This window comes from Thermobia domestica, chromosome 10 (assembly GCF_964235325.1).
Source record: "Thermobia domestica chromosome 10, izTheDome1.hap1.1, whole genome shotgun sequence".
Classification (NCBI taxonomy): domain Eukaryota; kingdom Metazoa; phylum Arthropoda; class Insecta; order Zygentoma; family Lepismatidae; genus Thermobia; species Thermobia domestica.
Window position 1 is genome coordinate 38,193,782 of NC_137463.1, and position 27,861 is coordinate 38,221,642.

General features: G+C 36.7%; 1 protein-coding gene across 1 annotated transcript in view; it reads right to left on the bottom strand.

The window, feature by feature from the left end:
- LOC145661439 (methyl farnesoate epoxidase-like) overlaps positions 1 to 27,274 on the bottom strand; it is an 85,702-nt gene extending 58,428 nt beyond the window's left edge. Inside the window, exon 1 of the mRNA XM_081726746.1 lies at positions 27,152 to 27,274. Coding sequence (XP_081582872.1) covers positions 27,152 to 27,274 — 123 coding nt within the window. The remainder of the gene's footprint in view (positions 1 to 27,151) is intronic.
- Between the last annotated feature and the right edge of the window lie 587 nt (positions 27,275 to 27,861).

Below are 27,861 nucleotides of genomic sequence, written 5' to 3' on the forward strand. Positions count from 1 at the left end.
GTATTGCATGAGGACGCAAAAGAAAAAAAAATCAAAGCTACTTTGGATAGATCAATTTGCAATACAGGCAGTATATGAAGAGATAAGGTTTCATGTCCTAATGCTTAGTGAGGATGATATGTACAGAATAATATTCTTGTCCTGTGGTAATAACATAATAATCACCACGTGGCATCCGCTATTGCCTAGATGGGTTTCGTACCATTTTACAGACGCTGACTAGGCCTCCGATCCGCGTTTGGTTTGGTTTGATTTGATTTTGAGTTTAACGTCCCTTTCAGCAGCGACGCTACATGAGACGTGGACCTGCTGTTTAACGTTGAACCCGAACCACACGAGTCCACGCCGGAATCGAACCGGAGTCCTCGATCCACATTTGAACAAGGATAACGCAGGGGCGTAAAAATGGAATCTCTCAGCTTGACGTCCCATAATTACGCCCTTTAGGCTAAGGAAAACGGATGATTAAGGCAAGCGAATTATATTGGTGGAATGAAAATGTGGGAGAAACGCGAGTATACCGAGAAAACCCATGGACGTGATGTTGGACGGGAATCGAACCAGGGAACCCACGCGCTAGAGGTAAAACCACTGAGTCACCATGCTCTTAATAAAGCAAGGGATGGGGGGAGGACAAGGGAACAATTGACCTCACTTATGAGTTTGACAGGTTCATACTATTTGGTCGATTTTATAATATTGCAGTAATAAAAAAAAAAACATTATATTCTTATATCAGTGAAGCATCTTGCCCCTTCCTCTTAGGTAAGATCTGGAATGAAGCTACTGATAATGGCACAAAGTCAATTAATAATCTTCCTCTCACCGAGGATACAATCTGGGAAGTGTGGTTGGTATTACAGATGCGTTAACGACTACGTCGTCACTACAACTAGTGTGCATAAAGGAGTATATTTGTACAGTTAATAAAAGAAAAGTAACAATATAATCGAGCAAAAGCTATACTTTAAGGTATCAACCCGGTAGGGATACGCACAAGACAAGATTTGGGGCTGTCTCGTCTCGAAAATATGCTGTAAAAGTGATGTCTCGACTCGAAAAATGCATATTTCTCTATTGGAAGAGTCGTGTCTCGACTCGAATTTTGTCAGGAAAATCCTGTCTCGACTCGTCTCGTGCGCATCCCTACAACCCGGCGTTTGCATGGTAGAACTGAAGAAAATGAGTGAAAAAAAAAAAACTCAGCCAATATGGTGGCCCTCGGGATTGAACTTGAGACATCTCGATTGAGAAACTTGAACTCTAACCATTATTGTACGCATGACTAGAAGTACCCAAACAGCAGTGAATTCGAACTCTAATGATTGTTGAGGGGCGCGGTGGCTCAGTGGTAGAGCGTTCACCTCCGGTGCTTGGGATCCCTGGTTCGATCCCAGCTCGCGCCGTGTGGACTTTGTGGTGGACAAACACCGTGCTCGTGGGTTTTCTCGAGGTCCTCCTGTTTCCTCCCACTTTCTTCCTTCCACCATTTCACTCATTTCTCATTATCACCGTCTCCTTTAGCCTAACCGGCATAACCGTGGGACATTAAACTTAAAGATTTCATTTCATTTTCGAATGATTATTTTCTTATTAAGCAGTTTGAGAATGTTATAGGTTTCATATTTGTGCTATCAATGTTGACTGTTACTGTAAGAGAAACCACTGCTTTTGCTAATCTTTCCCGAATAACTTTAGTACGCATAGTCTCATTTCAGTAAGTTTTTTTTTTTTTTAAATTCTTTTAACGTAAACAAATTTGATTTTAAACATTTCAGTTTACCGTCACTTTTCAATATAAAAGTACCACGGGGAGTACGACGGCTGAGTGATAGATTGCTAATCTCTGGTGAATAGGTCCCAGGTTCGATTCCCGACCAAGTACGTTTGTGGTGGACAACATCGTATCTGTGGTATTTCTCGGGATATTCCCTTTCCTCCCACATTTCCATTCCACCAATTATTCCATCATTATTCACTTGTCTGAATCACCCGTTTCCATTAACCTTATAGGCATAACCGTGGGACTTTAAACTGAAATATTTCATTTAATTATCAAAGTAACATGTGATCAAAGTAAGAGAAATCAAAGAACGAATTGCTTGAAGTATAAAATCTGAAAAATTGTTAAGTCTTTTTATCAGAAGTAGATACTCGAAGCGGGAATCGAACATAGAAATACGCTAAGGGAAAGCACTTATATCATTCACTATGCCTTCGAATGAGCACTTGGTGTGGTGTCTAATTCTCTGCGGTTAATTAAGAGAACATAATAGCTCAGTGATTGGGCGCTTACTTTTGGTACCAGAGGTCATGGTTCGATTCCAATCCTTAAGAGTTTCTTGTGGAAATATTTTACCTTTGTATTTTCTTGATATACTCCCGTTTTCTCCCACATTTTCATTCCGCTAATTATATCATAATCATTCACTTTTACTAATCATCCGACTCCTCTAGCGTTAAGGTTATAGCTGTGCCACTTTGATTTTCTTTACTTTACCAACAAGAATCTCAAATGCATATTTGTTTCAAAGTTATTGATAATAGAAATGACATCTTTAAGTTTTACGTGCCACAGTAATGCCGACTAGGCTAAAGGAGACGGTGATGATTAGAAATGAAGGCAATTGTGAAATGAAAAAAGTGGTAGGAAACGGGAGAACCCCGAGAAAACCCACGCACACGGTGTTTGTCCACCAAAAAGTCCGATTAGAGTTCCTTCGTGGCTAAATGGTTAGCGTATGCTCCTTTGGCATGGGATATCCGGGTTCAATTCCCGGTGAGAGCTCATGTGGTTCGGATTCAGTAGGTCCCGTCTGATGTAGTCTCGCTGCTGTAAGGGATGTTAAACTCAACATCAATATCCGATTGGCGATTGGCGCGAGCTGGAATTGAAGCAGGGACCTCGCGCACCAGAGGGGACCACACTACCACTGAGCCACCTTGGCCTATTATAGATAATAGAATTCGCATATACTCAGTTCCTTTTGGAATTGAAAATTATCAATTGTGAGTTCAAAGTGCACCGAATATTCGTTGTATTTGAGAATACTTGTAGCTCTTGGGATCCAATTAAGATAAGTCATTTAATAAAGAAAAATGAGGTTTGGGAAGGTTAAGTTGGATGTTCTTTCTACGCAAAATACCTCTATGATGACCCTTTCTCTTCTTCACAGTCCGCCACTGTTTCTGCGAAGACTTCTTGGACTGAACGATGATTGTCGCAATGTACTACACTTGTCCGTGTGATCAGCTTCGATGCACCAAAGATGAGTGTCCGTTTCTCTTTATTCACGATAGCTTTTAAATGAAACTGAAATCATGCGTCATTCAGGCTTGTTCCTTGCTTTGGGAGGTAAATCTTCCGTAAACGTATTCTAGGTCAAGACAGAAGTCGTTGGCGCTATCCGAATACAAACACGTGCAAATATGATGTAGGGGAATGTGTCAGTGAAGGAGAAATGTCTGTTGTTGCGTCTAGCAACAGGTGTTTCCTTGTTGCATAAAAACTCCTCAAATTTTTAGCATGTTTTCCTCCTACAGCGAGTGGCGTAGACAAGGGGGAGCCGAATACGGCTCAAGTTCTCTTCTTAGTACAGTAATATTGGAAATGGATTATGCTTGCATGTAGTATGTTAAATGTGTAACCCCCGATTTTACGACGCTCTTTTTATAAAAAGTCAATAAAAACAAATATTTACAGCCACGTTCAGTACCGTGAGGTGAGGGGGGAGCGGGGCAATTGCCCCGGGCGCCGAAGTATGGGGGCGCAAAATTCGGGAAAAAATATACAAAAAAATTACTTCGAACATATGTATAGGGTACTGTCATATATTCTTGCCCCGGGTGCGGATTTACTAGTGATTTCAGTAGTGGTTTCCATACATCAAAAATGGTAAGAAATATCAAGAAGCAGTTTTCGGCAATCTATTCAGCATTCTAAGAATAGATTCTATCTTCACTGTTAACCCTAAAAAGACCAAGGGGGAGGTCAATTTTGCCCTCGAGTTCTTTTTTATTTAATTTATATGGGTTAATACTTATTCAGGGTTCTCTGTTTTTTGTTATTGTTCCTTTTGATGGAAGGTTCATTTTAGCTTTTTTCAACTGGAATAAAGTTCATTGCCTTTTTTACAAAGTATAATTCATGTTTCGCTGTCCGATTTGATCTCTTTTAGTCATGTGTGCTACCCATCTTTATTTTCCCCTTCCTTTCATTTGTGTGAGTAAATCTTGTATTACTATTTAAAAACGTTACTTTTCTCCTTTATTTAAACACTCAGGCTTTCATACTTCTTTAGAACATGTCGATTGTAAGTTATAATACTGGTTTTCTGCATAGTATTATAAAAAATTTGGTATAATATATATGAGTAGTTTTACGCAACGTATTTTTATCTCAACAAATAAAAAGCACAATTTCTTGAAAAGCTTCTTTTCTGAAATTAAGTTCAACACGGTAACTAAAATTGAACAAATACTCTGAAAGCTACTTGAAACCAGCGCAGGCAAATTTGACTCCCCTCCTGGTCCTTCACGTAGCAGATGCGAGCACGGACTTTCTAGAGTTAAAAATCCATTCAAAGCGGAATGGTAGCAATCAATTTTTCCGTTTCAACGTTGATCGCCATAGAACAGAAACGGTCTTGACAGCGGTTCTTTGCAACCGACTTCGTGTATCAAAAGAACACATAATCACTACCCGTGATTTACATTGGTCCATTACTACCAGAATACCCGTTCTTCGCATGGGGAAAATAAGTTTTATTTTGGACATAAAGTGGTGAATTTGGATTGAAACGGCATCAGAAGTGTCACAGTTTTCGTCTCAGCAACTCCGAAAACTGTGGATTCGACACTAATATCGATCATTTATATATATATCTCGCCCCCTCTCCCAACCCTAAGTTCCACCGTCAAAGTGAAATAATAAAAATAATTCGAGGCCGAAACCTCGTCTATGTAGCAAATTTAATCGAGATCGGTCGTGTAGTTCAAGAGTTATTAAGTTTTATTTATTCCTATATGTCTTCCCGTCTCCTGCCCTACGTTGTACAGTCACGAACATTAATAAATAGAGGCTGAAGCCATTATTTCTTATGGCTCCAACCTCCATTTATTAATGTTTGTGACTGTACCGTACTATCTAAATGTTAAAAAACTCCCAGGCTTAACCTCATTTGTGTTGAAAATTTGATCGAGATCAAGATCGAGAAAAGATAGCGAGTAATGTTTTTATTTTAATATGAATTCAGAGCCTGACTACATGTTACATCTTTGACTTTACTCCTCTATTGCAAGTAGAAGTTATAGAGCCCATACAGTATCAATTTTAACTGATCAGTCCAACTGTGCTAGAAACTGACCTAACCGATCATACGATGAACTGAACTGACAGTGTGTGGAGTACCGTCAGTGAATCGAGTTCAGTCCTTTAGTTCCTTCAGTTCAGTTGCTTTAGTTTCATAACATATTCTGTGGAGTGCACTTTCAAATTCCTTGAAATGCCAAAGCTTTGGAACATACACTTCCTTACCCCCAGTCCCTGCTGTCTTGGATTCATTTATTTTCCGCAGTCCGCAGTCCCGACCACAGATTGTTTAACTTTTTAATAACAGTATCTTGTGTCGTCTGTCCTCTTTTATACCTATTCGCATAATGCACATGTTGCATGTCCCAATGTTCGAGATGAGCATAGTAGGCTTCAATAAAAGCTAGCAATGCCTCACTTTTACTAACTGCCATGATGACAGGACCTGAACTGAGAGAACTGAAGTGAACTGAGACAATTGTTTCCTTCATTAATAGCACAGTTATCGTGGAAAATGACGGTTCGTTTGTTCACTCCAAAATAACCGTTTTTCAGTCCGCCTGAAGAACTGATTGAACTGAACGAATTCCTTCAGTTCGCACAGTTTTTCCTTCAGTTCTGACGTCACGATAAGATTTTCCTTCAGTTAAACTAATAGTGTGTGGGACCCTTAGATATAACATACTGTTCTAAGGTATTTAATTTACACAGTTTAGAACTTTATCGTAATTTCATACCGTGAAACGAAATATTTTAAAATATTGACCATTTTCTTACGTTAGTTACATCGTAAGCCCACAAGTTCAATGTGTGTAGTCTCTGATAGCGTTCCCGGTAGGAGAACTTCACTTTTTGGGATTCATATACGATAATGAGGCAATTGTTGAGCTACTTGAATTAATAGGTAACAAACTCTTTTCCAGAAAGAAAGAAATAATGACCGTATATCGCCTAGTTTTCCGTTCCAGCTTCCAGAACTTCAGTGTTGCACTTCTTTTCAAGGGTAAAAGCAAGAGTAATGTTTCCAAAGACGCATGAAAACTGTTCGTGTAACTGTTGGCAACACCGTTGTGTTTGTTGTTTCCCTTATTCCCAAAGAAGCCTGGGCGTACCTCGCTGAGACTTAGCTTGGCAACCATAACAACGCTTCCTCCAAACCATGTCGGCATACTGGTATGATATAGTAAACAAACATTGTCATACACTATAAAAATTTTCATAGGTAGATTTAAAAAAAACGGTGGCAATATGTTTGCCACAGCTCTATGTAAATTCATTTACACCTATAAAGTAAAATTACCACAATTAGTATCAACTATTTGTATATCAACTTACAAAATGCAAGGTAAATTATTTTATATTGATATTTAACAATTTAAATACAGAATTTTTTTCCAGTGTAGTGCCTACAAAATAGAATTAGGGTCAATTCATTTCAAATCACCTAGGCACTGTTGTCGACATTTTTTTATTTTCCTCATTTTTTAAATCATGAGCTCCCTATAGATAGATAGTTACAAAACACCGTTTGAGAAAATCTTATATGTCCTAGTTTTCTTTCTGGCAGCCATTTTTAAAATGGCAGTGGGCAAATTTTATTTTTTTTTTTTAAAAAAAAAGTGGTTTCCGGAAAGTTTTATTGCCAAGCTAATTTTAAAGATATCGAAATAATTCAAAACCAGTATGTTCAGCATGAAATGAGCATCAAGTATAGGCTACATTATTTTAATTTTTCTATCATGCAAGAGAGCCAGTCAAACTCTTTACTGTAAACACACGGAAAAAATGTACCAATCATTAATTTTGAAGACCATTAGTTTTATGAAGGAAAAGAGACTCTTAACGAACTAACTCTATGGCCTATGGAACCCGGAGGTTCAATGCCGCATTCACAAAAGCTCTTCACTCACTTCTATCCTTAGCCAACTGAATCCAGTTTCTACTTTGTATTCTTATTTCTGCGAGATCCATCTTAATATTGTCCTCCCATCTGCGCCTAAGTTTTCCTAATGGTCGATTCCCGATTGATCTTCCAGTTGACTTTGAAAGCGTTACTACTTTCTTCCATCTTGGCTACATGACCTCCCCACCTGAGCCTTCTAGATTTGATGACCCTAACAATGTTTGGTGAACCGTATAAATTATTTAGTTCCTCGTTATGGAGTTTCCGCCATTCCCCATTCCTGTCCCTTTTGAAGCCGAATATTCGTCTAAGTATCTTGTTTTCAAATACTTTCAGTCATGTTCTTTCGTCAGAGTAAGCGACTATGTTTCACAACCATACAGAACAACAGGCATGATCATCGTTTTATATATTTTAAGCTTCAAATTCCTCGACAGAATTCGCGACGACAACAGATTTTGAACTGAATAATAACACAAATTCCCTCCTTTTAGTCGACTTTTAATTTCTTCGTGAATATGGTTTTCGTTTCTTAATATTGATCCCACATATTTGAAGGTATCTACTCTATCACAAGTATTATTTGATATTCTTATGCGTCCATAATTTGCCGTATTACGATACCGACGAACTTCCATGTATATAGTCTTTCTGCATTTACTTCTAAACCTACGTCCTTCCAAACGTTTAATGACACTTTCGCATTTCTTTCTATTGTTCTCGTATCATCTCCTATTAAATTTACATCATCCGCGTACGCCATTACCTGCTGAATACCGTTCAACTCTAGGCCCAGCTTGCTATCTTTGAATTTCCTTAGAGCGTATTCCAGGACAAAGTTGAATAATAATGGCGACAACGCATTTCCTTGTTTCAGGCCATTCTCGTGGACAAAATTATCCTACCCTGACTTTACTTTTGGGTTTCATTTAAGTTTTTTCGGTATTCCAAATTCTGTAAGAATGTTGTACAATGTTTGAAGGAAAAGAAACTCACTAATGATATGTTGTTTCTGTGTTGACTACTTATATAACTACCTGCAGTATAAGTTTTAGTACTGACAATGCTCTCCTTTTTCTTCTAAAGCCATTCCAAAATGGCCGAAAGCCTTTTAACGTCAATTTTCTCTTGTCAGTATCTAAAAAAGGGAATGAATGAAAATAACTGAAAATTTTACAGAATGTTCTTTATACAAATAGGAATTTTTCACAAAAAGATTATGACTGACAAGTGAGACTCGACTAAAGTTAGAGTAATAGAGCAGTGAATTTCAGTAAAAACGTTACCATTCTTCACGCTCGTGCAGTGCCAAGGTAGCAAACTAGGGCTTGAAATTATACAATTGATATTCATCGAATGATGTTTGTCATTACAGACAATAAATGATCAAATATTTTTACTTTGAACCCTTTTATCATTTTCAGTTTTTGAGCTAAATTTTAGGCTTTCACTCAAACAGCTACTATTCCTTACTGTTCACTCGTTTCTTTCAGGACGGAGCACTCTTTTCTACGGTACTACTTGTTTGTCCGTATTATACACCAGAAACAGGAAAATCAAGAAAAACCGGGAGATTTTTCGAAAATTTTCCGCCCCTTCGGCCCGGGCCTGGGTTCACATAGATCTAACTTTTTCAAAAAAAAAAAAAAAAAATATATATATATATATATATATATATATATATATATATATATATGTTGTTATGTATTAATACATAATACGTGTGCAGAATTTCAATCTTGTTTGTTGAAAACTAAGGACGGGAGAAATTTTTGAAGGTCTGAAGATGACCCACATATTCCATACTATATATATATATATATATATATATATATATATATATATATAATACTTCAATAATGTTGTGTCATTACTATTTGACCTACAGTCATGGTTCAAACACCATTTTATTCAGTATAACGAACCCTTTCCAACGTATACCTAAACTGGAAAATCCGGAAAAATCCTGGAATTGTTTTTTTGAAATTCCCGCCAAAACATTTTGCTCTTCTGGCCCAAGCCTGGTTTCACGTAGGATTTGATTCTTTTTATTACTAAAATGCGTTATATATATAATACGTGTGCAAAATTTCAATCTTGTATCTTGGAAACAGAGGGTGGAAAAAATTCTTGAAAGTCTGAATTTAGGCTCTATATAGATATATATACACATATGCACACATATTATAAAATTTTATTGTGGCATTACTAGTAGGGCTAATGTCGTTGTTTGAACGTTATTTTCTTCCGTATAACAACGTCTTTTTAACGGTATCACTCGCATGTCCGTATCATACATCTGAACTGGAAAAAAATCGGAAAAAATCGGAAATTTTTCTGAAAAAATCACCCCCTCGGAACACTTGCGCCCCTCGGGTCCGGCCTCGGTTTCACATAGGGATATCAAAAAATTTGGAAAAAGCCAAAAGTACACACAATCCGTATTCAAATTTTTAATCTGATATTATGAAAACTAAAGGCGTGTTTTCTAACTTGCCTTAAGAAAGAAAAAAGTCACGCCCCTTCACCCCCATCTGGCGCCATCAAGTTGACCATGGGCTTCCGAAACACATCTGGGGTGCTTTTTCGTCCATCCTTGACTTGACCAATAAAAGAAACTGACTTAAATGCTGTTAAAGAACCTAGATAAGCGGTCAAAGATGATTCTATGCCATGGTATAAAAATATACCACAAATCCTAAAAGGGATAAATAACAATGGCAGTGCTAACAATAGGTGAGAGTTCTAATTCTTAAACGTAACTTACCGATACTTTGTACTGTACTACACTTTTGTACAGTATACACACAATAATGATTCTCTATGTATTTATATTTAAAACTTTAAGTTCTTTCCAGCTGCAATTTTCATTAGAGAGTCAAACGAACACGATAGTTCATTGCATAGTTTATTAGTTATGTTTTGTGTTTTACCAGACACTGCTGTGAGTTTCAAGAGAGTTACTTTTCGTACTATTTCCTTTGCAGGCACCCAAGCAGTATCACTTTTGAAAAGTTGAAAGCCAGTTCTTGTTCCAGAAGGGTGAAAGAAATGCACCAAAACATCATTGGGAGAGGCGAAAACAAAACGAGAAGTTAACACGAGCTTCCCTTCAAAGACTTTACAAAGAACAGACCCTTACTCCACAAGATTTGTTCAAATACTGTTCAGAAAATACTACTGGAGTTAAATATATATTTGTTTCTTCAGCTGAAATTGAGAAAATTTGAAACGAAACTAACAGAGATTTGAATGTTGTTTACCAGTGAAAGGAACAAGAAACTATCATAGATATGTCTTCATATGTGACAATAAAATAAGATGTTTCCTTATGTGCAAAGACTTAAACTTTGATGATCTTCCAACCTCAATACTTTTAACAAACGTATCATCTTTTACGAATAATAATTTTGTTGCTTGTATATATGATGAGAAGTAGTGGTTCGGAAAAAATTGAAGACTTAAGAGAATATGACAATGATGTTTTGGTACATTTCTTTCACCCACCTGGACCAAAAACTGCCTTTCAACTTTACATAAATGATACTCATTGGTACCTGCAAGGAAATAGTACGAAACGTGACTCCATTGGAACTCACAACACTACCTAGAGAAACATTATTGTATGTATACTGTACGCAAGTGTAGTACAGTATAATGTATCGCTAAGTTACATTTAAGAATTAGAACTCTCACATATTGTTAGCACTGTCCATTATTATTTAAAAATAAACATTTGAACATTTATTCTCTGTAATGACAAACATCATTCGACCAATATTAATTGTATAATTTCAAGCCCTAGTTTGCTACCTTGGCACTGCACTAGCATGAATAAAGGTTACGTTTTTACTGAAATTCACTGCTCGATTACTCTAAATGTAGTTGAGTCTCACTTGTCAGTCACTTTTTTTTTTTTTTTTTTTTTTTGTGAAAAATTCCTATTTGTATAAAGAACATTCTGTAAAATTTTCAGTGATTTTCATTCAGTTCCTTTTTAGATATTGACAAGAGAAAATTGACGTTAAAAGGCTTTCGGCCAGCGGCGGATCTGTTTAAGGGGCACACGGTCACGTGCCCTGCCATTCATGATCTAAATAGAACTGCAATTATTAAATCAGTACTAACACATTAACATAAGCTTTTTTTTCTTTCTTTTGTATTGTTGGATTTGTTCCGCCACAGCCGTGTTTGCGAGCGAAGAAGGCTGTGGTTATGATGCGCTCTCGTAGGATAGACGAAACTTGGCAACACAGCGACGGTTGATTTTTGGCTGCGGACTTACATCTCTATGCTTTGACAGTAGCCCTATCATCAGAGGTAGCAGGGGATGTTATGGTTATGTCCATTGAAAATGGGCACAGTAATGTTGAGACCTGACGCATGAAGCGCTGTGCTCTGTCTTATGGGACATACAGCGGTAAGAAGGTCGCGACAAGGAAACTCAGCTCTATACAGACGGGAACGGCAGGAGGGGGAAGGAGGAGGGAGGGTCAAGCCAATTTCAGAATTTCGGGGTGGTAAAGTTTTATGCTTGGTCTTTCCGGGTGTAGTGAATGACATATTAAGGGTTGCCACCATGGTGCAGTTAATTTACAATACATTTACCTAAAATTTACACACATAAGTTACCAATCGGAATCTGCAATCGTATTTTCAAATAGTGAGCTACACTTTACGTATATAATGTTTCCCAGAAAAGTAATTAAGAAACCACGATAATTGAAGGAAATTGACATATAGTAGTTGAAACAAATTGTTGTTGAAAACAAATAAATAATTCGTTACCCAATAACAATCAGGGGCGTTTTTACACATGGGCCAACATGGGTCATGGCCTGGGACGGCGAGTTTTCTGAGACCATTCTTTTTAATACCAGCTTTGGAAATTTCAGGTATTTATTTATTATGCATCGTTATGGTGATATGACAGGACTATTGCACTTGTAAATATATATATGTAGAATAGAATAAAAACATTCTTGCGGAATTCCATGAATAAGGAAAGGTTGAACGCACTGGCCATACTATCAATAGACAACATGGTAAATGCCATTCCGGACTTCAATAAGCGTGTGATAGAGGAGTATTCTACAGCCAAAAATAGAAGACTGGAACTAATATACAAAAAATAAAGGTAAACTTTGCTTTGTTTGGCTTTTAATGTTATCCTAGTATGTAGCAGTAGATTATTTCAGATTATGGTGGGGGGACGGGAGGCAAGACTATCCACCGACATAATTAAAATTTTTAATTTGTATTTTACTATTGTAGATTATTAATTATATATATATATATATATATATATATATATATATATATATATATATATATATATATATATATATATATATATATATATATAACGCCCTAGTATGTAGGCATTTTGGATGTGCCCCACCACTTTTAAATTCCACGAGCCGCCACTGCTTTCGGCCATTTTGGAATAGCTCTAGAAGAAAAAGGAGTGCATTGGCAGTACTAAAACTTATACTGCAGGTAGTTATGTAAGTATTCAACACAGTATTCAAATAACATATCATTCATAAATCTTCTTTCCTTCATAAAACTAATGGTCTGCAAAATTAACGATTGATACATTATTTCCGATTATTTACTATAAAGAATTTTATTGACCCTCTTGCATGATTGAAAAATAATGTATATAATGTTAAAATAATGTATATATAAAGCTCACTTCATGCTGAATTCACTGGTTTTTGAATTACTCTGATATCTTTAAAAATAGCTTGGCAATTAAATTTTCCGGAAACCACTTTTCTTACTAAAATGTACCCAACTGTCATTTTAAAAATGGCTACCAGAAAAAACTATGGCATATAATTTTTTTTCAAACAGTGTTTTGTGACTATCTACTTATAGAAACTCATTGATTTTAAAAAATCAGGAAAATAAAAAAAATGTTAAGCAGCAATTATGTTTAAAATTAGGTGATATGAAATGGGTTGACCCATGACGAAACGAAATTAAAATCTGTTTCACGTAATTAAGGATGCGCACGAGACAAGATTTGTGGCTGTGTCAACTCGAAAATGTGCTGTAAAAGTGATGTCTCGACTCGATGGAAGAGCCGTGTCTCGACTCGAATCTTGTCAGGAAAATCCTGTCTCGACTCGCCTCGTGCGCATCCCTACACGTAACCTGATTGGGAAAAGAAGAAGTTTCTTCCCCCACCACACTCAAGTACAGGGGAATGCTGATGTTCCGTCTTCCACCACCAGCCCCCGCAAACGAAGGTATACAGTGTATCTAAATATGTCTAAATAATAAATTACAACTTTGATAATAACACTACGTATTTTAAAACACTTAATTACTTTTCCTGTATTACTGAGGTAAGTAACGAGTTATCCTAATGGAAATTTTATTGAACAATTGTATTGTTTATTTTTCTTCTTTTTGGCGGTCGGGCTTGCGACATAATGTTGGAATGCAAGGGATGACAGGGTTGGTAATTGAATGGGTATTTACTTAATGATATAAGAATTTCATAATATAAAATTGTAAACTGAAAATGAAATTTTTATAAGTTTTACGTCCCAAGGTTATGCCGGCTAGACTAAAGGAAACAGTGATGATGAGAAATGAATGAAATGGTAGAGTGAAGGAAGTGGGAGGAAACGGGAGTACCCCGAGAAAACCTACTCACACGGTGTAAAATCGAAAACCAAGTACAGTATGTATGGGTAAATTATCAGAGCTTTAAGGTGATAACAATAGAGCCTGAAATGCTTTTAAAAAAACACTTCTCGTTTACTCTCTTATTATCAGATGTTCGTACATTAAAAAGAGCACGAAAATGAAATATATATATAAATACTTTGTATATAAATACTTTGTAAAATGAAGTTCTGGCATATAAGAGATAAAACCAATTCACTTTCTTGGTTTATATATGCCAGTACCACGCAGAATCTCTGGCTTAATTACAAACTGTAAACATTATTGCGGACTTACGTAAGAAAGGATTGAAAAGTTAAAGTATTTTGATAGATTTGCGTGTAATTTATGGTAAAAATTACTTAATTAGTTAAAGGAAAAATGCTATTCCTTTCTCAGAAATAAATTAATAGTGTGTTTATACCGTATGAAAGTGCAACATTTTCAGAAAACAGTCAAGGTTAAAGCCATTGTTATATAAATATATATTTCTGAATGAAGGAAAAAACACAACAAATTCGACAACATGGAAAAGAACTGTTAACATTCTTCGTAATTTTCTTTTATTTCAAGCAGCGCCAAAGTTCTGTGAACATAGTTAGATGTTTTAACGAGATATTCATAGCTAGGGACGCGCACGAGTCGAGTCGAGTCAAGATTTAAGCCTGTCTCGACTCGTCTCGAGAAAATGTAGTCTCGACTCGAAAATATGTTTCTGTCTCGACTCGTGATTCGACTTGACAGTTTCTGTCTCGACTCGACTCTCATTCGAAACGAGACGTCTCGAAATTCGAGTCGAGACAAAATATACGCACACATCAGCCAGAGCATTATGACTACCTACCTAATTGTCAATATGTCCACCATAACTCGTGATATGCTACAACACATTAAAGCCTCAAAATAGTTGAGGAAGCGAATAATCCAGAAGTTATGTAGCCCTATTGCGTTCATGGGAACGAACACAATAATTACAACTATGCTAAATTACTATAGACTGCCAATTGCTCATTCAGAGATTTTATGAAGTTCACTTTATCACAATAGTTTTATACAAACTAGATATAACCTACGGATAATAGTATTTTACAAACTAGATAATCAATTATTATTATTATTATTATTATATTTGAAGTACAGTTAAATATCACAACATTAATTATTAGTTTCAATTAACTGAATTGAGCTGAAAATTAAACCTTGATCTCGAAAGATTAATTATTAATTTTATGCGTTCTGTACCTTTCTAAAGTAATAAATGCTAGAATTGGTTTCAAGGCTTCTTCTGAATGAATACTTTCTTCAAAATAATATTAAAAAATATAGAAAGATTTTCGAGACATTCGAGTCGAGTCGAGATGTTTACTATCAGTGTCGACTCGACACGTGTCTCGACTCATCTCGAATTTTACAAAGTGTGTCTCGACTCATGCGCATTCTATTCATAGCAGATATTCATTCTCTTGTGAGTTTTAACGTCACAATATCTTTTGTGGTTTAACCATAATATTTGCTAATCTCAAAAATACTTTCAATTTCAAAAAGAATAATCTCAGCACATATTAAGGTAACAAAAATAGTTCTGTCTCTTTTTCACCCACCACATTCGAAAATCGATATGTCACCTAAGACTTACCTGGAAGATCAAAAATAATCCCCAACAGCATCGACGACCTTCTGCCAACGCTCTGAGAGTCCATGGATTCCATCGCGGTGGAACTTGGTGGGTCATGAGACGAAGAAGGTATTAAGTACATTTTGCACCTCTACTAGGGATTTGAACTGGTGTCCTCTAAGATGATTGGATTGTTCAAGGAATGGAACAGGTGATAATCGGACGATGTAATGTCCGGAGAGTATGGCAGGTGCAATAGTGTTTCCCATCCAAAAGGTAGAATGGTGTTCCAGGTCATCCTAGCCACTTTGGGCTTAGCATTGCCCTGTATTAGGAGGACCCCTTTACGATTAAGAAATGCTGGCTCGAGAGTTTTGAGTTTTTCTTGAATTCGACTCAACTGCTGACAGTAACAGTAACATTGATGCTCTCACCAGCTGGTAGCAGTTCCCGATGCACGATGTCGCGAGCAGTCCATCAAACACACAAGAGGAACTTCTTCTGATGCACTGCTGGTTTCGGCTGTTTTGGAAGCAGTTCATGGGATGCTAACCAATGATGATGGAAACATGCAGCTTCGTACAGGACCAACGTCTCATCACATGTCAACACACAATCCAGAAATGGCTCCTTCCTCAGATGAGATAGCAAAGAAACACAGGTGTCTTCTCGTGTTGCCTTCTGGCCCAGAGTCAAATCATGTGGGGACCATCGACCCAACTTGTGCTTCCCAAGTTGATGGAGCTGCTGCCGAATGGTTTCTTCACTCAAATTGAATTGTAGTCTCAATTTCTCACATGTGTGACCACTGTTAGCCACAATTGCTGCCTAAAGATCTTCATTTAATACACGTGCTGATCTTCCGGCACCTTGTGCGTCTTCGAGTATTTCGTCACCATCCTTAAACTTGTTAAACTTCCGCTGCAGTGTCCGTATAATCACGACACCCTTACCAAAGGCCTGGCATATCTTCCGCCCCGCTGCAGCGACGTTTGACCCCAGTTTGAACTCGTACAGCATATACGCCCTTATGACGCTCTGTTCAGGCCCAATGTTCACTCTGTCCTTACGCAAGTTCACGGTGTAACTGAGCTGTCAGAACCAGGTAGTATGTTGGATATACCCACACCAAGAACTGACCTTTGCCTTATCTCCATTCACATTCAACTCACGGTGTGAGGATCAATGGTACACAAACTTTCACAAAAACCAACATAATTTTCTTGCTTACCTTAATGAACAGCAGTGTTAAAATTGCCGTTACGCGTGAAAATGTTAACGAATTCACTCCAATAACGAACTCGATCAAGATAATCGCTATTCACTCCATTAACGAACTCGATCAAGATAATCGCTATTCACTCCATTAACGAACTCGATCAAGATAATCGCTATTCACTCCATTAACGAACTCGATCAAGATAATCGCTATTCACTCCATTAACAAACTCGATCAAGACAATCGCTATTCACTCCATTAACGAACTCGATCAAGATAATCGCTATTCACTCCATTAACGAACTCGATCAAGACAATCGCTATTCACTCCATTAACAAACTCGATCAAGACAATTGCTATTCACTCCATTAACGAACTCGATCAAGATAATCGCTATTCACTCCATTAACGAACTCGATCAAGATAATCGCTATTCACTCCATTAACGAACTCGATCAAGATAATCGCTATTCACTCCATTAACGAACTCGATCAAGATAATCGCTATTCACTCCATTAACGAACTCGATCAAGATAATCGCTATTCACTCCATTAACAAACTCGATCAAGACAATCGCTATTCACTCCATTAACGAACTCGATCAAGATAATCGCTATTCACTCCATTAACGAACTCGATCAAGACAATCGCTATTCACTCCATTAACAAACTCGATCAAGACAATCGCTATTCACTCCATTAACGAACTCGATCAAGATAATCGCTATTCACTCCATTAACGAACTCGATCAAGATAATCGCTATTCACTCCATTAACGAACTCGATCAAGATAATCACTCTATCTATTAACTGCAAAGATAAACAGAATTCAAAAATTCGTTTTCGTTCAAGAGTGATTGTGTGGAGTTACTAACGGACAGACGGGTGACTGATCTTATAAGGTTCATTCGCTTGATTCTAATTAACTATGGCATAAAAAATCATATTAATCTTTGATTATAGTGTAAGGAATTCAAAATTATTAGAATTAAGCTAAATTTTCACAAGGAAAATTTCATAACTAGCAGCAGACTTTTTTCCACTAATTACATCCTTTAAAATTCTGTTTTTAAGATATTTACGAGTATTTACAGTATCCTACGAATTTTTTCTATATTAAGTGATACTAAAACAAAGCAGAGAAACAAAATGGAGGTAGAGCTTCTTTAATTCGCGTTTACTTACAAATTTGCTTCTGAAGGTACAGTCCCAGCAAAAAACCTGGAAAATGAACATTTAAGTTTATTGTGAAGCTACGCCTAATAGCCCAGAGAATCAACATAACGTCTAAGTGGCACGAATCACGCAAGGAGAAACCTCGGCGTCCTCCCCTGCATACTTATTTTGGAGCAAAAGACTTTGTCGTTTCACACTAAACTTACAATGTTCATGTTGCATTTTTTTTGCCGCGGACTGTACAAGAAAGAGACTGCACAACTTTTGATGTAACGGATCAGCATATATCTCTTCACAACCAAAGTATTATAAAAGTTCACGTGTACAAAACTGATTCGAACCCAATTGCAATGAAAAAGACCTCTATGTAATTACAAGTGTGTGTTTGAATATGTTAACATAATGGACAGGAAACAACACAAAGTATTTCTGATAAGTAAACATACATATTACATAATTTTATGTAACACTTGTAATATATGTTCATATATTCTATTCAGTGTTAAGTTAATTTCCCGTAGGAACTTTTTGCTGAAGAGTAAAAAGCTTCTAACTTAGTTGTAGAGATTTAGGCAAAATTGTTGGCAACACTGATGTTAATCCAAGTGTTAGGTATTATTATTACTGTTATAAGTAGTAACGTTAATAAGAAAATAGTTTTTTTTTAAAAAAAAAAAAAAGCAAACACTACATAGTTAATACAAATACCTAGGTATTTGTTCCAATCGAAGAATGCAATTAGTATAAAAATCTTTTTCTTTTATGGTGCACCAATAATACTATATACAATTACTCAGTTACTTCCATTACTTTAACACTTTTGCTCAGTGATAAGTTCAGGAGATGACCTGGGGGGAGTTCACTCCTGAGGCTGATAAATCCCCCCAGGACAAATCTCTGATCATTATCGTTGATCAACAAGGATTATCAGTACGGTATTTTCACAGTAATATTTTAACCACTTGTGTATTGATATTCCCCTTCCCTCTTATGGCGAAAAGCGTCTGAAAACATCACTGCTTTTCCTCCTGGGCTTGTATTGACCTGGATATAAAAATTCCTGTCTCCTGTCAGTTTAGTGAACTTCTAAAAGATGTGTATCAGATAGTAAAGACAAACAATGGTAGACATGCGAACTACATGGCAAATGAATCATTAAACATTCTATCTTAAGGTTAAAAAAAATATTTGTAGCGTTGAGTAAAGTTGTGACTGTATTTTGTTCTCGTATTTTCTTTTACGAAATTGGCTTTAGTAGTTTTCTTCTATTTTGTAAACAAATATTTCATTAGTAACTCTAAATATTTTAAATGGAATAATCCGTTTCAATATGAAGAACCCATAAAATGTGTTGTACCGACAGAGCTTTCTTCAAACAGTTTTCCGTAAAATACTAATACAGTTTTAGTAATAATTGTAAAAGATCAGTATTTAGTTTATGAAATGGAAGTGTGACCCGTATATCTTAGTCTTCATAATATTGGTTGTATTTGAGTTTAGCGTCCATTTCAGCACCGAGATCATATGAGACGTGAACCTACAGGTTAATGTGGAACCCGAACCACATGAGCTTCAGACAGAATACGAACCTAGGTCTCCCACACCAAAGGCACGTACTCTATCCATATAGACGCGAGGGAGCTCCGTCTTCCTAATACGATGGGTGAATATGGTTTGGCACTAAGTATAGGTCTATTTAAATCTCAAACTATGTTTTGTAAGTTTACATTTTACACAGTTATAAACGTTAAATTTTGTCAATCATATTGGAAATACTTATTTTGTAAAAAGGTGTTAACATTTTAGTGATATTTTGTTTAAAGTATTTAAGACGATGAATCAAATGTTGATGAATGTCTGCCTTTTTGATGTCCAGGCTCGCTACATTTTCTGGGTATTTCGTACTTGTAAATTTTGCTTCATGGTTTTGTTGGATAAACTTCGCTTCTTATGAAGAGGAATCAAGTGCAGTGTTTATAAGAGAAGTTGGCTATTAACATCTTTTTGAAAAATCCTGTGTTGTTATCCATAATTGGAACTAAACAAATATGAATCCTTTGGAAAATATTATATATCTTGGTGCAGGAGTTAAAGTGGATCTGAAATGGTAGAGAGCGGCATACGTGACGCCGTTCCCCCTGCCTATCTTTGCCCATTGTAATATTTTAGAAAGTGGATGGGCACCGTACATATTTTTTCGAGATGGGGGATGGCATTGCCCCATGTTCCCCCTCACTTTTACCCTCTATCTAGGTAGTTATTTCGTGTCAAAATTTTAAAATTTTTCTGTTCGAGTATTTGGGTTTTAAAATTGGTAGGTGGTGAGGATTATTTCCTCACAATGAATATAGAAGATGTTCCTACAGTCTGAAGGAAAGAAAATATTATTAATTTATTTTTTCTTTAATCATTCAGAGATTAAATATGGGTTTGCCGATAGAAGAAAGAATTCAACTGGTGACTGACAGTGGGCGTGAAAGATGGTCATATCGAAAGACAACAAAAGAACTTGATTGAACACATATAGAGTGCATGTGATAAAATTGGCAGCATTACGGATTTCTTACTTTGAGTTCACTTGAACTTTGCAAAGTACGTCAATCTTTGTATCGCAAATAATAGAAATTATCTTGAAGACGTTACTTAATATCCCATAAAAATAGGTACTTTTTTTGCATGTGTTCCAACCTTAGTGAAAAATCGTATACAAGTAATGCTAAGTAGGTTATAATTTAGCTTTATTTAAATATATTGCAGGTCAGCAAAACCAAAGTGATAAAATAAACAAGAGCAGGACAGGAAGAGACAAACGTATGCCTAGATGAAGAGAAAATCGAAGACGTTAAGACGTTCCCCTATTTAGGAAGTCTAACATCTTCAGACGAAAAAAGTTAAAAAGACATAAGTTCCAGAATAGCACAGGCTAAACAAGCATTCAATAGGAAAAGAGGACTATTAACATCAAGAAATGTGTCGTTGGACGTTCGTAAACGATTTATTAAGACCCTGGTGTGGAGCGTGGCGCTTTACGGATCAGAGACGTGGAGATTGAGGAAAGCTGAAATATCCAAGCTGGAAGCATTTGAAATGTGGTGTTGCCGTAGAATACTGCTCATATCATGGACCGAAAGGAAAAGGAATGAAGACGTACTAAAGGAAGTACGACAGATCATGAAGATAATAGGAAAAGGAAGAAACAATATGCTTAGCCATCTTATTTGGCGCTCCGATTGGATCACCGTGTTGATAGAGGGAAAGGCAGAAGGAAAAACAGGAAGAGGAAGACCAAGGATAGAATATCTAGATGCAGTTACGAAGAAGAGACTTTACCAAAGTATAAAGCAGCTCTCTCAAGGGAGAGAAAAAGTTTTGAAATTTCCATGTTGCCCACCAACCTATGGTTGAGGTGAACAAGAAGAAGAGAAGAGGACAGGTCACTAAAGAACTTTTGAATTGCTTACAATCTCTATAATTAACTAAAACAATATATTAGAATAGTTAAGTACTACTTTCTGAATTTACTCCTTCATAAATAAATCGATAACTTTCGTGACTTCTGTGTACGTAGTCCCGGATTTGATTCCAGTTAAGTGTACTTGCATCAGATACAAACGAAAATTCTAACAGGATTCCACCTTAAACATTAGGTTCCATTTCATTGGGTTTCGGAGCAGAAAAGGCACTCTAAAGTATCACAAACCAAACCTAAATAAGCGTTTTGATTCGGTGTGCTTCGTGAAGATATCAGAAGTATCTCATTCGGCTGTTTTCCTTGAACCATCGGTTTCGATTCTGGAACCACTAAATATTTATCCTTTTGTCAGCAGGAGTCAAGAAAATGTAAACTTTAACCTTTTACCAGTAGCTTATCAGGCAAACATAATGTTTAACTTTTCACAGGCTACTATCAAGAAAATTCAATGTTTAACATTTCAGCAGCAGCTGTGCAGAAAATGGAATGTTAAACTTTTTTTTTTTTTTTAATGGGAGCTGTCAAGAAAATAAGTCATTTAATTTTTTTGCTTATAACTGTCAAGAAACGTAACGGTGATAACGGAAGATATTGTTTACTAATAAAACTCCAACTGACCAAAGCAGTATATATATTTTAAGATTATATATTTGTGTTACAGGTTTGGCTATGTAACACAAATATATAATTTTAAAATATATATACTGCTTTGGTCAGTTGGAGTTTTATTACTAATCTTGAATTTTGCAAAGCTACAATGAATAATTCACAAGATATTGCTGTCACCTTTTATGATATGTTGTTCGTATATTGTATATCTATACAGGCATATAAGCAGAAATTTATATCTGGACGTGTACTAATTCAATACAAGAACAAATTATATTCAAATTTTGAAAGTCATACTTGTTATTACACTGAACTTAAAGAAAAGTCGATATTTCGGTGGTGTCTGGTCCCCAAGGACACCCTGAGTACGTCCATATATATTCGTCTGTTTATTTCAAGAACGACATAACTCAAAAATCGTTCTTATGAGCAGAAGATGAAATCTAATCTCGATGTCTATCTGTAGTAAATATATCACAGATGTGATTCCGAAACTGGGCACTACTAGAGAGCACTTTGTATAGTTCTTGCACCCATTTGTTTCCACTGCGTTTCAAAAGTTTCAAACGCATCTCCTGAAAGGTTAGGAATTTTGAATTATGGCATTCTTAAAATAGGCGATATACATATATATATATATATATATATATATATATATATATATATATATATATATATATATCGCCTATTTTACGAATGCCATAATTCAAAATATATATGGCGGTAAGAACTTTCGCTGTGGCCGTTGCGTTAGGTGTCGGCAAAAGTTAAATATGTTTCTTGATAGACGCAAGCCCAACGTAAACATTCAACAGGTCATGAAAAGTCGTAGCACTTAGGGATTACTCCGCTATCAATATGCACTAACCGCTTTCCTTCACGCTATCAGTATGCACTAACCACTTTCCCTCACGCTATCAATATGCACTAACCGCTTTCCTTCTAAGAAAATATTAGCCATTGCTATATTTGCAGAAATAGAAGTTTCTTAACATTTTAAAATAAATAATAAAAATATATAAGTATTTAACTTACATTATTCAACTTAAGCAGACTTGTGTGAAGAATATGTTCTGTTGTATAAAGATAATGTCTTCCGAAAGGAACTTTGCTTATTTATAGAGAAGACATATTTTTTCTACACATAGCCCTACCCAGCTTACAATATAACACGTGTCTGAGAACTTTCCCACACTCCACTCACGTTAGAGTTTTGTCAATTGCAATTATCGTACTCAACAATTTATTTCATTATCTTTGTTTGTTCTTTATGCAGAAAAGAGAAATACGCGAATCCTGTGTCAAATCATTGCTTCTGTACAAGGAAAAAGCTCTGTATTGCAATAGGGAAATGATCATGTATTACGTCTGTTCAATTAGTAATTATTTATAGTTTACATCGTGAAGGATATTTTAATGTTATCCGTTTGAAGAATATTACTAGATTTCCTTGTTATGTAAAGATGTAACTTTTCTAAATATTGTACGTAATTTTCTGTAATTATGCTATGGTTCTTTGAAATAGTTGCTGGATTACTATGCACACCTAGGTGGAATTAAAGATGGTTGCTCGTCGGTAAATCATTAACTTTTTCGCCTTGAATGTTAGGGATTTAAATTTGAAACCTTGTAATGTAAAGAAGGTCTGGAGCTTATGTTAATGTTGCAGTTATGACACGGAGCCCAGGTAGGTCAGCCCACTTGTGTCCAATTCAAATGGGTCACCTGTCACCGAGCTAGTAAGATACTTTTATCCGATTGAAATAGGTCACCGGTCACCGAGCTACTCAGATAAGTTAAGCTACTTTTGTCTGATTCAAACAGGTCATTGGTCATCGAGGCACACAGGTAGATCAGCTTACTTGTGTTCGATTCAAGTGGGCTACCCAAGTAAGCAGGGCCGGATTTAGGGAGGGGGTGCACCGGAGCACATGCAGCTCCCTTCACTGTAAATATACACTATCTAAAATGAGAACCTAGCAGTGAAAAAGCAACATTCTCCGAAACTTTCTGCTGTAATGTGTCCGTTCGAGGCTTAAAAGAAAGTTTAGTTTTGCAAAAGCAATAGTTTAAGTCGATTTTCTGAAGGTTGAAGGAAAAGGATTTACTGAACAAACGCCTAAAGGCATTTAAAAACTTAAAAATTTAAATCAAATGTAGTGGTAGTTATTGGTGCACCCCATTCAAGAAATCCTGGATCCGGCCCTGCAAGTAAGACAACCTAATTTTGCCTGATCCAATTGGGTCACCGGTTGCCGAGCTACCGAGGTAGGTCAGTCTATTTTGTCTGATTCAAATGGGTCATCGATCACCAAGCTACGCAGGTAGGTCTGCGTAGTTTTGTCTGATCCAAAGGGGTCTTTTCTCGTTTAACCCGAATAGGCCCGATAACCCGGAATCATCTAAACTGTATACTGAACTTAAAAATGCTCACTACTCAAACATAAATAGTCATGCGTTTGATTTCTGGTGTGAAATTTCTTAATGAAAATACGGTACCGTGTCTTGACTATTTCAAACATAATTCCATGCTTATTCGTCTTCTCATACTGAAAACTAATTTAGAGGTTTTTGAACATACTCTTTGCACAATAAACACAAAATATTTAGCAAATATTCTTTGATATCAGTGGCATTTCTTGTACTCTACAACTCACGACAAGTTTCACAGGCTGGTTCGATTAAATTTGGACGATCTCTTCCAAGAGAAACACGTGGCTTCTCACATGTTCATACTCTGAATCGTGAAGTCATATTTATTTGTCAGTGTAATGCTTTGACACAAAGAGGCACACACAAGAGAGAAAGATTTGATTTGATTTGAGCTTAGCGTCCCTTTCAGCAGCGAGGCTTGTATGAGACGTGAACCCACAGCTTAAGTGGGATTCGACAAGAGAGTAGAGTTGATTTTAACTCCCAGTTCAGCAGAGGGGCTATATGAGACGAGACCTACTGATTAACGTGGAATCTGAACCACATGAACTCTCTCACGCCAAAGGCGCGTACGCTAACTGCTTAGCCACGAAGCAGCTCGACAAGAGAGAAAAATTAAATGAAATCTTTAAGTTTTATGTCTTACGGTTATGCCGGCTTGTTAGAGGAGACAGGGATGATGAGAAATGAATGAAATGAAGAAACTTGGAGGAAACGAGAAAATCCATGCACAGAGTGTTTGTCCATCACAGAGCTCACAAGGCGCGAGCTGGGATCAAACCCAGAACCCTTTGCGAAAGAAGTGAATGCTCTACTGCTTAGCCACTGAGCATCCCCCAACAAGAGAGAAAGAAAATTGATGAGAAGAGATTATAATAAAATAGAGAACTTAGTTTGTTACATTTAATGCATTAGAAATTTTATACAATACATACCGTACTCTCTACGTGTATGGTGTTTCCTCATTTTCGGATCACAGGTTTGTTTAGGCCATCGGGTCTGGTATGTCAGGTCCTGACTGCTGCTTCTGGCTCATGGGTTACCAATTTGGTGCCACGTTTCCTCACGGCAATATATATTTCTTGCTTACTCCGATCTCTTCTATCCATGGATGTCAAAGTTTGATAGAGAGATTGTCACTTTCTTCCGTCTTCCCTTAATTTCGTCGCTTCTCCTCACAACATCTCGAGAGATCTTATTCACCGGTGTCATTTAGGGGGGCAGGAGGGGGCAATTGTCCCCCGCAAGAGTTTGAGAAATACATACACTTTAATAGATTGCCTACTAATATACTAGTACAAAACATGAAAGTCTTATGTCGGTGGTGCTCTTGCCCCTGCCCCCCAAGCGAAGTCTGAAATGACGTCCCTGATCTTATTGTACGATCCAGATTCTAAGTAATCTTTCTTTTCTTCTCATTTCTAATCTTCTAGGACTCGACCTCCAAGATTATTTCCTATAACTCCTATCTTTGTTCAAATACCGAAAGATTGGATTTGAGTTTCCTTTATTCTTTGTAGCAACTGATGAATGTTTAATATATTTCATTTTTGATTATCTCTGTGCTTTTTAGACTTTCAAACTAATCCTATGCAGAAATATCGGAAGTCTTATAGAACGGCGATGTGGTCTATCTGTCCATCCATTCCTCTATTGACAGGTATCAGACCAAATACACTCCCATTCTCTATTTAAACCTAATTTGGGGAAGGTAGCGCAACTTCTCAATGGTAGAGCCGTGGTATATGAAGCCGCAGTTCCATCCCAGCTAGCACCAAATGGGACTTGTGGTCGACAAACACCTTGTGCGTGGGTTCTTCCGTTTCCTCCCAATTTCTTCATTTCACCATTTAATTTATTACCACCACTTTCATCTTTACCCAAAGCCTTGGAGCATAATCGTCGCACGTTAAATTAATAATAATAATAATCAAACCGAAATTAACCATTTACAACTTCAAAGTTCATTTCAATATTATTATTACTGAAAATTCGAGAATTCAATGTTGCATTTGGAATCGCAGAATTGGTCACTTAAAAATTAATTATTTACAAACGAGGGGGAAGGAGCAAAAATGTATACCATCTCCATTTGTATCTCTGTACTAAACCCGGAGGTGGAAGAAGTTTACTATCGCTTCCGGGTTCAATATTGATCTTCATAGAGCAAAAATAATAAGAGGATAGGAAGGCACTGTAAAAAGACATTGTTTTTTTCTAATACGTAAGGTAACTGCAGTGTATATACAGCAGTGCAGCTAAATACACCAAGTGTTCAGTGCTGGGAAGAATGCGCTACAATGCACCTCCAATATGTGCCATGGTCTTGTGCAAGTCCGATTTGACGAATACTCCGGGAGACAGCGCTGAGACCGCCGCGCCGCGTAGTGTTGTTTGCTTCGGGAAGGTTCCATGGAAAGACGTTATTATTTTAATAGAAGTAAGAATCCGATTTTAGTACCGTGCTAACTCAGATCATTGCCGATTGTTTACAGCAATGTATGCCTTATTTCGTGCCCGTCTAGGAACACTTTGTTTCGCAAGTGTAATTTAAGCATTCGTGATTTCATGGCTACAAAATCAATACCAAACATTGTGCAGTGAAATACGTCAGGGTTTGTGAAGGCCTGACTGCAGAAGAAAGAGATGTTTTCATTTGTCCCACATGTTCCATGTAATATCGGTGTAGTTTCTTTTAAGTCACAGTACAGTGACACAGTTTGTTTACCTTCTTATGGACTAAATCTTTTCCGTTTCGAACATCATTTAAACTTTGGAGATTATCGTTTTTACATTTTATCTTATTATCTTCACCTTGCATATTGGTTATTCCATTTTCTGCTTCAGGCATGTTGTGTAGTAATATTTGAGTTCGTATAATACAGACGATGTAATCAGTTGCAAGATTTATTACAGGTTTCTAGTTGTATTCTAGACTTGGCATAATTACATGAACGTGTTGGTAAATACGCCCCTTTGTATATACATCCAACAAATCTATTCTCCCTGTGTAAAAAAATGACATTTAAGCTACAAGGACTCTGGTTTAAGAAAAATGAAAATGAAATGAAATTTTTCTGTTTAACATGCAATATTTATGCTCTTTAGGCTAAGGAAGACGATGATGTAGGCAAGTAAACAATGATGGAAGACTTGGTGGAATGAAATGTGGGAGAAAACAGAAGTACTCCGAGAAAACCCACGGACACGACGTTGTCCATCACAAATTTGGCATGAGATCGAACCAGGACCAGGACCAGGTAAGCTTTACCACTGAGCCACCGCGCCCTCTACAAGGAATCTGCTTTGAAAGACAATATTTTTAGAGTGCTAGTTTCCTTGGTATATAAATATTTTTGGTTTCATTTTATTATAGCCACTAACCTTTCATGTGCTCTGCGAATCGTTGGATGATTCTTTTCGTAGCATGTCTATAGT